Below are 13755 nucleotides of genomic sequence, written 5' to 3' on the forward strand. Positions count from 1 at the left end.
CCTTCCTCCGTGACGTCATATTCGCCACGGGAGGTTTTCATTGGCTCCCTGTGCCACGTCGCTGTCGGCGACCAATCTGGTGTCACTGACGTCACACACTTTTGGCGGCAAAACAGAAGAGCCAGTGCCATATTGGCTTCCTAAAGGGCCTAAACCACAGCCCAAAATACTCTTCTTTTATAAATTTCTCGGCACTCCGAGAACACTCCACTCTCCCACATATATCAAATTGATGCCTGCGACCTAGAGAACGCTCGACTAAAGTGGACATGACTCTTACTGCAGGCGTGGGAGAAATATATGGGGGGGAACACCGTCACAACACTCACTACCGTCTTCCTCACACAATACTATATTCCACACTCACTATCATCTTCCATACTCACTACCGTCTTCCTCACACAATACTATTTTCCACACACACTACCACCTTCCTCACTCACTACCATCTTCCACACACACATTACCATCTTCCACACTCACTACCATCTTCCACACTCAATAACATCTTCCACTCTCACTACCATCTTCCACACTCACTACCATCTTCCACACACACTACCATCTTCCTCATACACTTCTATCTTCCATACATATTCCCATCTTCCACACTCACTACCATCTTCCACACTCACTACCATCTTCCACTCTCACTACCATCTTCCACTCTCACTACCATCTTCCACACTCACTACCATCTTCCAGACTCACTACCATCTTCCACTCACACTGCCATCTTTCACTTACACTACCAGCTACCACTCACACTACCATTTTCCACACTCATTTCCATCTTCCACTCACACTACCATCTTCGTCACACATTACTATTATCTACACACACTACCAACTTCCACACTCACTACTGTCTTCAACACACACTACCATCTTCCTCACTAACTACTATCTTCCATACACTCTTACACACACACTACTATCTTCCATACACACTACCATCTTCTACACTCACTACTATCTTTCACTCTAAGTATCATCTTCTTCACTAACTACCATTTTCTACACTCACTACCATCTTCCACACTCACTACCATCTTCTACTGACACTACAATCTTCCACTTACACTACCATCTTCCACACTCTACTATCTTTCACTCACACTTCCATCTTCCCCTCACACTACCCTCTTCCAGTCACACTACAATCTTCCACACTCACTACCATCTTCCACATTTTACCATCTTTCACACACTCACTACAATCTTCCACATACATTACCATCTTCCACATACATTACCATCTTCCACACTCACTATTATCTTCCACACTCACTACCATCGTTATTACACAATACCATCTTCCACACGCTACTATCTTTAACACTAACTACCAGCTTCTTCACACACTACTATCTTCCACACACACTACCATCTTCCACACTCACTATTATCTTCCACACACTCTACCATCTTCCACACACACTACGATATTTCACTCTACCATCTTCCACACTATCTTATACCCTCACTATCATCTTCCTCACATACTACAATCTTCCTCACTCATTACCATCATCCACAATCACTACCATCTTCCTCACTAACTACCATCTTTCACACACACACTACAATTTTCCACACACACTGCCATCTTCCACACTCACTACCATCTTCCACACTCACATCCATCTTCCACACACACTACCATTTTCTACACTATCGTCTTCCACACACTCACTACCGTCTTCCTCACACAATACTATATTCCACACTCACTAGCATCTTCCACACTCACTTCTGTCTTCCACACTCACCAGTATCTTCCACCCTCAATACCATCTTACACACTGTCATCTTCTAAACTCACTACCATCATCCACACTACCATCTTCTACACTCACTATTATCTTCCACACTATCATCTTCCACACTCTCTACCATCTTCCTCACACATTACCATGTTCATCACACTCTACCATCATCCACACACACTACCATCTTCCACACTCACTACTATCTGCCACACTACCATCTTCTACACTCACTACCATCTTCCACACTCACTACTATCTTCCACGCACTCTAACATCTTCCATACTCACTACCATCTTCCACACTATCATCTTCCACACTCACTACCGTCTTCCTCCCACATTACCATCTTTCACACACATTACCGTCTTTCACACACACTACCATCTTCCACACTATAATCTTCCACACTAACTACTATCTTCCACACTCACTACCGTCTTCCTCCCACATTACCATCTTTCACACACACTACTATCTTCCACACATACTACCATCTTCCACACACACTGACATCTCCCACACTCACTACCATCTTAATCACCCACAGTACTATCTTTCTCACACAATGACATCTTCCACACTCACTACTATCTTCCAGACTCACTACTATCTTCCACTCACACTACCATTTTCCACACTCACTACCATCTTCCACACTCACTACCATCTGCCACACTCACTACCATCTTCCACACTCACTACCATCTTCCACACTCCCTACCATCTTCCACACTCACTACCATCTTCCACACACACTACCATCTTACACATACACTACTATCTTCCATACACATTACCATCTTCCACACACACACTACCATCTTCCACATACACCACCATCGTCCACACTAACTAATATCTTCCACACTCACTACCATCTTCCACACTATCATCTTCTACACTCATTACTATCTTCCACACACACTACTTTCTTCCACTCACACTACCATCTTCCACACACACACACTACCAACTTCCAGACACACACACACTACCATCTTCATAGCATATTACCGTCTTTCACACTACTATCTTCATAGCATATTACCGTCTTTCACACTACCAACATCTACACTCACTACCATCTTTCACTCTCACTACTATCTTCTTCACTCACTACCGTCTTCCACACTCACTATCATCTTCCACACTCACTACCATCTTCAACTGACACTACAATCTTCCACTTACACTACCATCTTCCACACTCTACTATCTTTCACTCACACTTCCATCTTCCACTCACACTACCCTCTTCCAGTAACACTACAATCTTCCACACTCACTACCATCTTTCACACACACTACAATCATCCACACAAACTACCATCTTCCACACTCACTATCATCTTCCACACTCACTACCATCTTCCACATTCTACTATCTTTCACACACTCACTACAATCTTCCACATACATTATCATATTCCACATACATTACCATCTTCCACACTCACCATTATCTTCCACTCCCACTACCATCGTTACTACACAATACCATCTTCCACACACTACTATCTTTAACACTAACTACCAGCTTCTTCACACACTACTATCTTCCACACACTCTACCATCTTCCACACACAATAAGATCTTCCACACTACCGTCTTCCACGCACACTACCATTTTCCACACTCACTACCATCTTCCACACACACTACCATTTACCTCACTATTATCTTTCACTCTCACTATCATCTACCACACACACTACCATCTTCCCCATTCACTACCATCTTCCTCCCCCACTGCTATCTTCTACACTCACTACCATCTTCCACACACACTAGCATCTTCCTCACACACTACCATCTTCCACACTCATTTCCATCTTCCGCACTCACTATCATCTTCCACAAACACTACCATTTTCCACTCTATCATTTTCCACACACACACACACTACCACCTTCCTCACACAATACCATCTTCCACACTCAATACGATCTTCCACACTCACTACTATCTTCCTCGCCCACTACTATCTTCCACACACATTACTATCTTCCACACTCACAACCATCTTCCACACTCACTACAATCTTCTTCACACACTACCATCTTCCTCACTCATTACCATCATCCACACTCACTACCGTGTTCCTCACACACTACAATATTTCACACTCACTACCATCTTCCTCACTAACTACCATCTTCCACACTCACTACCACCTTCCACACTTACTACCATCTTCCACATTCACTACCATCTTCCACACTCACTAATTATCTTCCACACTCACTACCATCTTCCAGACTCACTACCATCTTCCACTCACACTGCCATCTTTCACTTACACTACCATCTACCACTCACACTACCTTTTTCCACACTCATTTCCATCTTTCACTCACACTACCATCTTCGTCACACATTACTATTATCTACACACACTACCAACTTCCACACTCACTACTATCTTCAACACACACTACCATCTTCCTCACTAACTACTATCTTCCATACACTCTTACACACACACTACTATCTTCCATACACACTACCATCTTCTACACTCACTACTATCTTTCACTCTCAGTATCATCTTCTTCACTAACTACCATTTTCCACACTCAATACCATCTTCCACACTCACTACATCTTCTACTGACACTACAATCTTCCACTTACACTACCATCTTCCACACTCTACTATCTTTCACTCACACTTCCATCTTCCACTCACACTACCCTCTTCCAGTCACACTACAATCTTCCACACTCACTACCATCTTTCACATGTTACCATCTTTCACACACTCACTACAATCTTCCACATACATTACCATCTTCCACATACATTACCATCTTCCACACTCACTATTATCTTCCACACTCACTACCATCGTTATTACACAATACCATCTTCCACACGCTATTATTTTTAACACTAACTACCAGCTTCTTCACACACTACTATCTTCCACACACACTACCATCTTCCACACTCACTATTATCTTCCACACACTCTACCATCTTCCACACACACTACGATATTCCACTCTACCATTTTTCACACTGTCTTCCACACTCACTACCATCCTCCTCACATACTACAATCTTCCTCACTCATTACCATCATCCACAATCACTACCATCTTCCTCACTAACTACCATCTTTCACACACACACTACAATTTTTCCACACACACTGCCATCTTCCACACTCACTACCATCTTCCACACTCACATCCATCTTCCACACACACTACCATTTTCTACACTATCGTCTTCCACACACTCACTACCGTCTTCCTCACACAATACTTTATTCCACACTGTTATGATCTCAGCCTACAGGAGAAACGAGTCTCCCTCCTTGAGAGTTATTCATCAAGCCTGACCTGATTAGAAGGTCTAGCAAATATTGAGGTGATAACCCATATGTAAAATAGTTGCTTGGATATATATAACAATTTAAGATTATGGGCAGTGAAGAAGGAAACAGATAAATGACTGGCTAGGAGATGTGGACATTTTGCTGGAGGCGTGAGGCTCGCTTCTGGAGGGGCTTTGACCTCACTTGAGGCCAGACATCGCAGGGGGAAAGCCGTGCTCCATTGAGCTCCCGTCAGAAAGGAACCCCTAGTGATATATCTCCAAGAGAAGAGAAGTGTGCAGACGTGCCAGCTGTGAAATTGAGCTGAGAACGTTATGGTCTCAAGTCTCAGACGGCGAGGAGAGTTTAATTAGCTGCTCAGAGGCATTTTCGTGGGCTGTGTGGAGCGCCCTGACCAGACGCCGTCAGAGGGAGAGCGCCCTCGACCAGATAATCTGTGGTAAGCACGATATACGCCAGTTCATAGTGATTGCTTGTAGTTGGTCGTGTGCCCAGCGACAGTAGCAATGTTTATTGATAAGTTAGACATGTTTTAATAAGGCAGAAAGCCTAAAATAAGAGAGTGGAGAGGGAGGAACACGGAGCGACGTCCGTCCCCTCTGAGCGCTGGCAGGCAACTGAGGGAGCCTGGCTCCTGACGGTGAAGGACCCTCCCTGAGTGAGGAGGCCCGCCGGGCGAGGTAGAGTATGGACCCGCCCAAAACGGGGGAGTCCACTCTCACTGTATGTAGAGGACAGATAGAGGTTTGAGGCAAGCATATTGTGTGGTTATTTTTGTTTATGTGTTAAAGGGGAAACAATTTTATTGGAGTGTCGATGGGTTGCAGGTTTGCCTTTGGGAAGAAGTTGCTGAGAACTTCGAAGCCAGCACAGATGAAGTAGTTGATGAGACTCCAAGGTAGTGGAGCAGAGGACCTCGAGCTGTGAGGAGAAGCAGTGAAGAGGAGTGTCACGTGCTTCTGTAGAGGTGGTGAAGCACCATAGTTCCTCGAGGAAACTTCATGGTGTAGCAGCCAAGAGAGCTGTGGAGGAACCTAGCAGAAGCAGTAGAGCACCATAGTTGCTCAAGGAAACTTCATGATAGCAGCCTGGAGGAGATGCAGAGGATCCTGGTAGTTAAACCCAGAAGAACCTGAAGATATCAGGGTAGTGAACTTCCAGAGGTGGAAAGGAAGTTCTGGTGGATTACTTGTAGGGAGTTGATAGTGTTTGGTTGTCATTAGCGTGCAAGACGCAGTGAGAGGTGAGTGACTGTTTGCATTCTTATGTCAAGGAGTGTTTTATACTGAAGTTTAAGAGTTACAGTCGTAGGCTGGATTACCTATAGACGTATGCGTTCTAGGACTGATAGAGTGATCGATTGATCATTGTTGTGTATCAATGAACATTAATACTGATATATGTTATTGCATTCAAATGCTGATTTTCTTTGTACATATTTATAGATACATATATATATTCTCTTGCTGATGGTGCAACAGTGTATGTAGACTTGATCAACTTGAGGTGGTTGATAGTATCAGGTGGTGAACCAGGAGATAGGATACCACTTGGTAAACTGACAATAGAGTTCTGATGGTGTTGGAGAGCAACCTGATTGTAATATTATAGAGTATAGGATTCATTATTACTATATGTGTGTATGTATCGTGTATGTGCTTTGTCCAGTAAATGTATCCCAATTTGCCAGTGTTTGCCTTGTCCTAGTGAGGCTTCCCAGGAGGTAGTAAAGAAGGAGAGAGAGAGAGAAAGAACCAAGAACCACTGCTGTGGACAGGGTAGGAGGTAATACTAGTAAGTAATAGGGGATTGAGGAGATCATATCTCATAAGGAGAGAGTGGGGAGTCACAGCGGCTCGAGTGGGTGTGTGCACGTGACAACGAGGCTAAGTGTTGGAGCCGCATCCCCTAAACGTGTGACGTTGAGTCCCTCTCCAAGAGCCAGAAGCGCCTAGTGTGATCTCCTAGTATAAGCACTCTACCGAGTTGTGGGTTGGGTTGTCCATAGATAAGGATCAACGACGACAACATCAACCAACCCAAAGACTATAATAACACTCACTAGCATCTTCCACACTCACTTCCGTCTTCCACACTCACCAGTATCTTCCACCCTCAATACCATCTTACACACTGTCATCTTCTAAACTCACTACCATTATCCACACTACCATCTTCTACACTCACTATTATCTTCCACACTACCATCTTCTACACTCACTATTATCTTCCACACTATCATCTTCCACACTCTCTACCATCTTCCTCACACATTACCATGTTCATCACACTCTACCATCATCCACACACACTACCATCTTCCACACTCACTACTATCTGCCACACTACCATCTTCCACACTCACTACTATCTTCCACGCACTCTAACATCTTCCATACTCACTACCATCTTCCACACTATCATCTTCCACACTCACTACCGTCTTCCTCCCACATTACCATCTTTCACACACATTACCGTCTTTCACACACACTACCATCTTCCACACTATCATCTTCCACACTAACTACTATCTTCCACACTCACTACCGTCTTCCTCCCACATTACCATCTTTCACACACACTACTATCTTCCACACATACTACCATATTCCACACACACTGCCATCTCCTACACTCACTACCATCTTAATCACCCACAGTACTATCTTTCTCACACAATGACATCTTCCACACTCACTACTATCTTCCAGAATCACTACCATCTTCCACTCACACTACCATTTTCCACACTCACTACCATCTTCCACACTCACTACCATCTGCCACACTCACTACCATCTTCCACACTCACTACCATCTTCCACACACACACACACACACACACACACACACACTACACACACACACACACTACACACACACACACACACACACACACACACAACAAAAGCAGCAACAATGATATACAAATCCCACAGCTAACATAAATTCCTCCTGTGGCATATTACAACTCATTAATAAATCCCTTAATATATAACCGCATTTTTTAACTAGCAAAAAGTAAAGAAACATGTTCGAAACACACAACAATTATCGTTATTGGCAATAGTAAAATCTAAAATTAGGGAATATATTATACATTACATTACCGTATATACATTAATATATACTACTCACCATGCTGCTTACATATACTGTGAATAATGAAGCTATATGTATGGCATACATTAAACAAAATTACAATTCTGTTCAAGCTACATATATCATACACATTTCTACTGTCATTATAGTGTGCCAAATAGGAAAATATTAAAAAAAATGAATAAATAACCCCCCCTTTCCCTTTCTTTTCCAGAATAATAAATGATTATTATTAATTAATAATTGATGCGATCTCATTGACATACTCGCCGATAACCAGCCACCTTCGCCACTACAAAACTGGTATATCTATCTATATTATATCAGGATATCAACGTGTGTGTATCTGTGTGTGTGTAAAAGTATACCCCAGCCATTAATATGTGATCTGCTCATAACACAAGTTAGTGTGTTATGAGTTCTTATTTATCCCCTTAACGGGTAAATATGTCAGTAAAAATATGTGTTTTGGGAATATGTTATTAGTGGTTTGGTAGTGGTGATAGTAGTTGCAGTAGTAGTGATAATAGTAGTAGTGATAATAGTAGTAGTGATAAGAGTAGTAATAGTGGTAGTAGTGATTGTGGTAGGAGCAGTGGAAGTGGTAGTAGTAATGATAGTGATAGTGTTAGAAGTGATAGTGGCAGTAGTGATTGTGGTAGAGGCAGTGGAAGTGGTAGTAGTAATGATAGTGATAGTGTTAGAAGTGATAGTGGCAGTAGTGATTGTGGTAGAGGCAGTGGAAGTGGTAGTAGTAATGATAGTGGTAGTGGTAGTAGTGATTGTGGTAGAGGCAGTGGAAGTGGTAGTAGTAATGATAGTGATAGTGTTAGAAGTGATAGTGGTAGTAGTAATGGTAGAAATAGAAGCAGTAAGGTGGTAGAAATAATGATAGTAGTAGTAATGGTGATTGTGTTAGTAGTAGTAGTGACAGTAGCAGTAATTGTAATTTTATTGTCAATTACAATAATATTATTAATAGTACTATTATTATTAATTTTAAGATATGGCGATAATGCATAATTTTTTTTATTAAGTGGAAGAGAGGTATCCCTGTTCTTCTATTGCACTTTATTTAACGACATATTGCATGTAATTTACCTCATATTTCCTTTCCTATGTCTTTATCGAGTATCTCTCTCTCTCTCTCTCCCATGGACGCTGTGATATATATATATATATATATATATATATATATATATATATATATATATATATATATATATGTCGTACCTAGTAGCCAGAACTCACTTTTATGCCTACTATTCAAGGCCCGATTTGCCTAATAAGCCAAGTTTTCATGAATTAATTGTTTTTCGACTACCTAACCTACCTAACCTAACCTAACCTAACTTTTTCGGCTACCTAACCTAACCTAACGTATAAAGATAGATTAGGTTAGGTTAGGTAGGGTTGGTTAGGTTCGGTCATATATCTACATTAATTTTAACTCCAATAAAAAAAAAATGACCTCATACATTATGAAATGAGTAGCTTTATCATTTCATAAGAAAAAAATTAGAGAAAATATATTAATTCGAGAAGACTTGGCTTATTAGGCAAATCGGGCCTTGCATAGTAGGCTGAGAAGTGCGTTCTGGCTACTAGGTACGACATTATATATATATATATATATATATATATATATATATATATATATATATATATATATATATATATATATATATATATATGCGGAAAATCCACAGAGAAATATGAAAGGAGGTGAACGTTTCGGCTTTGTTAAAGCCTTTGTCAACACCAGACTTTGGTCAGTCTGGTGTTGACAAAGGCTTTAACAAAGCCGAAACGTTCACCTCCTTTCATATTTCTCTGTGGATTTTCCGCATAAAATGATTAGTGTTTTGTGATCGTCAATTGCATATATATATATATATATAGGCATCAAATCTAAAGAAATTCTACCATTGTATACTAGTGCTTTCAGACCTGTGACAGTCTGTTTCATATCTCCTGACCTGAATGCTTGAAGCAACACAGTTTTTACAACAGATATGGGGGACCCACAGCATTTATTAAATAATTTTTAAATATATAAGTCGTAATTCTATGGAGTCAGTATGCCAATTTTCAATTGACTCAAGCTTGAGAATTTATATATAAACCATTGCAAGATACCGAGATCACAGAGCACTTTACACAGCATTTTCAACCCAGCCGACCAAACATATTCTCTGGTAACCCGCCAAACACACACCGAAACTACGACGTTGGTACAACGTTCGAACAAGTTTTAACATATCCTAACCAGTTATAACAACCAATATAGCAAGTTGTAACAACGTTCTAATACGTCAGAAACATGTTAAGCCAAGATATAACTACTATATTACAAGTTGTAACAAGCGGAAATTAGAGACAGTTTCGGTTTGTTTTTCCAGGGAAGAGTCCCACAGGTGTAGAGAGTTTGGCGTAGATGTGCTTAATAGCTGTACAGGCAGAGAAGACCCCAACTAAAATACAAATTAATTTTAATCACAGTCAACAGAGGGCAACACTTCCCTAATCATAATGTTAAATATTAGCAATGATTATAATCCGTATAATTATTTAACATGATTGTAATTATACACAGAGAGTAATCACACTAACGTGACTGCATCAATGAGAAAATCAGTAGTGAGGATAGTGTCATTATTCCTCTGTGTACTGAAAGAGGAGGAGCATCAGAGGTAGAACAGTCCTGGATAACAGAGCCAGAGTTCTTGGGGGAAAGGGGAGAAAAGGGGGAATAGTGTGAAAATCCTGTTCAGTCTTCCGCGTGTGCCTGGGGGGAACACTCATCGCACGGGGTTCGAACCCTCATCACGGCTCCTACGGATTTTCTCCTGACTGTAATTATTGTCTTATATTAAATGTAACCTGTAATATGAGTGACAAGACTCGAGACATATGAATTACACATTATATAATAATTATATGCGAAGTTATCTCTCTAGAAAAAAAAACATCAAATTACTTTCCTCCTCCCCATTACCTAGTGCCCCTTCTCCCCCTTTTCCGTTACTAGCGCCCATATCGTTACCTAACTAGAAAGAAGTAACGGGACTAGTGGGATATAATGGAATATTAAGGGGGAGGGGACGGAACGGGATAGGAAGGGGGTGTGACGGAACTAAGTAGTTGGGGGGAAGGCAGGGAGTAGGGGGGGGGCAGGGAGGGGGGCCAAGGAGAGGGGGTGCAGGGAGGGGGGCAGGGAGGGGGGGCCAAGGAGAGGGGGTGCAGGGAGGGGGGCAGGGGGGGGGGGAGAGGTGGTCAGCACCTTGTAGGTAAGAAGCGGAAGACACCATTCACTTAAAGAGTGGATCACAAGGACCTTGAACACAACAGAGGTGCCTCCGGTACAACACTGGTACCACTACCACCACCACTCTTCACAACACTGGTACCACCACCACCACCACCACCACTCTTCACAGCACCGGTGGTACGCCCTCGTCTGGGACAGCGACGTCACGTGATCAACACTCTCCCTCCCATTGAAGGTAGAATACATATGTATGTACACAACCTAATGTAAACACATGAGCATGCGTGGTGCGCAACAATGGCTGTGTACCTGAGCGGCTCCGGCCACTATCACCAGCAGCTCGCATTAGTAAATAGTGATTAATTCATGGTAGACTGTTGTCGTACACAACAACACCACAACATGCTCAGCCAAAGAAGCATCTTCGTATTAAACAAGCAGTGACTTGTAAACCAGAGTTTACTAGCTGGTGCTCAATCCCACAAACCAGAGTTTACTAGCTGGTGCTCAATCCCACAAACCAGAGTTTACTAGCTGGTGCTCAATCCCACAAACCAGAGTTTACTAGCTGGTGCTCAATCCCACAAACCAGAGTGATTGTGTGATTGTGGGACAAGTGAATCCCACAATCCTCAATCTGGGAGTAAATACACCCAGATTATTTAGACTACGGAAGCTAAGCTTTGGAAATCCTTCCCCTTTCCTCCCAGACTGGATTGAAAATTTACACAATAGAATGACGCAAACGATAAGAAAACTGAAATAACTTTACAGACATGTAAATATTGTGTTTATATCCGTCAGTTGCGACTTTTTGCCGGCAGGATAACTCACGAGACATCCAGTAGGTATATTCTAGTCAAGAATATGATTCAAAGCTCAGACACCAATATACACAGACAAGTCATATACATCTCTAAACTGTATATACACTGCGGACCATCCCCTTCCCCCCTTAGATATTTAGACAGCTACACAAATGCTTGTGTTGGCCGTGTACTCCATCACACTGGATTTCAACTTAGCCTATGGGTTTAAAATTGTAATTCTATGACTTCTAAAATGCAGACACTTCAGCTTAAATGTGAGAATATTCTCATCCATATCGAGAGACCGGCGTTGGAGTCACAGCCCTTCTTTTTATACACTTGTTCTCCACATTCTAGACGACTACAATGGTAATTGGACACCTGGTTGCTCAGGTGTTTCTTGTCATGTATCGTCACATCATTAGTAATCCACAGGAGCGGTAACAAAAGGTCCAGAGTTGATTCGAAGTGTTCGTGGCTTTGTAATTCGGAGTCTGTTGCTTCTCAACAAGAGGACCCCAAGAGGCTGACAGTGGCGGTATAGAAGGTCAACAGAAGCTCAAAACTCAGAATAAATCGATCTGGGGTATTGTCAAAAGATTAGATGTGTAAAAATCAACAGTTTGGTACATTAAGAACACACACAGAGGAGCCCCAGACATACTTATGGACTGTATTTCACCAATCTCTGGTGCTACAACGAAATATTGAAGGGTGTGACAGGACTGAAAGTCATACACTTATTCTTTTGAATGTAAAATATACTTTTACCAGCAAAGAAAATAATCTGATTTTTTCTCAAATTTCTCAAGACCTTCGGCAACCTCTCCCGCTGGTTTAGGGACTTTGACAGCATACTTTACAAACATATATATATATATATATATATATATATATATATATATATATATATATATATATATATATATATATATATATATATATATATATACTTCACTCTCGTGTTTAGGAGAGTTGTGCCTTAAGCATAGACACAGTGTTCTCCCATATTAACAGGGACTGGATGAAAAAACGTAAAATTGACCCCTCACTTGCTCTAGTGCTCTTGGGAGGTGGTATATCTTTGGAGTGTATAAATACTCCGAAATTACCATCTCTTTTAAGGGTCTGAGCAGGTGGTGGAGTGGGTTAAGGCGTACCTGTTATGCCAGTTGCTGGAAGGCTTCTGTGCTGGCTAGGGTTCGAGTCTCCTGGTGGGAAAGTGTTCTAAAGTTGTATACTTCACTCTCGTGTTTAGGAGAGTTGTGCCTTATATATATATATATATATATATATATATATATATATATATATATATATATATATATATATATATATATATATATATATATATATATATATATATACTGGATCTCAAATTAATTCTTACTAAACATTTACCAAATAGTATATATTAACTATCAATTCCCATATAATGTCCATGAGCAAT

At 41.3% G+C, this 13755-nt stretch overlaps 1 protein-coding gene across 1 annotated transcript in view; it reads left to right on the forward strand.

The window, feature by feature from the left end:
• LOC138367936 (protein rtoA-like) overlaps positions 1-13146 on the forward strand; it is a 29179-nt gene extending 16033 nt beyond the window's left edge. The window contains exons 2-3 of the mRNA XM_069330218.1: positions 8712-9139; positions 13080-13146. Of these exons, the coding sequence (XP_069186319.1) occupies positions 8712-9139; positions 13080-13146 (495 nt within the window). The remainder of the gene's footprint in view (positions 1-8711; positions 9140-13079) is intronic.
• Positions 13147-13755: the final 609 nt, after the last annotated feature.

The sequence above is a fragment of the Procambarus clarkii genome, chromosome 24, assembly GCF_040958095.1.
Source record: "Procambarus clarkii isolate CNS0578487 chromosome 24, FALCON_Pclarkii_2.0, whole genome shotgun sequence".
Classification (NCBI taxonomy): domain Eukaryota; kingdom Metazoa; phylum Arthropoda; class Malacostraca; order Decapoda; family Cambaridae; genus Procambarus; species Procambarus clarkii.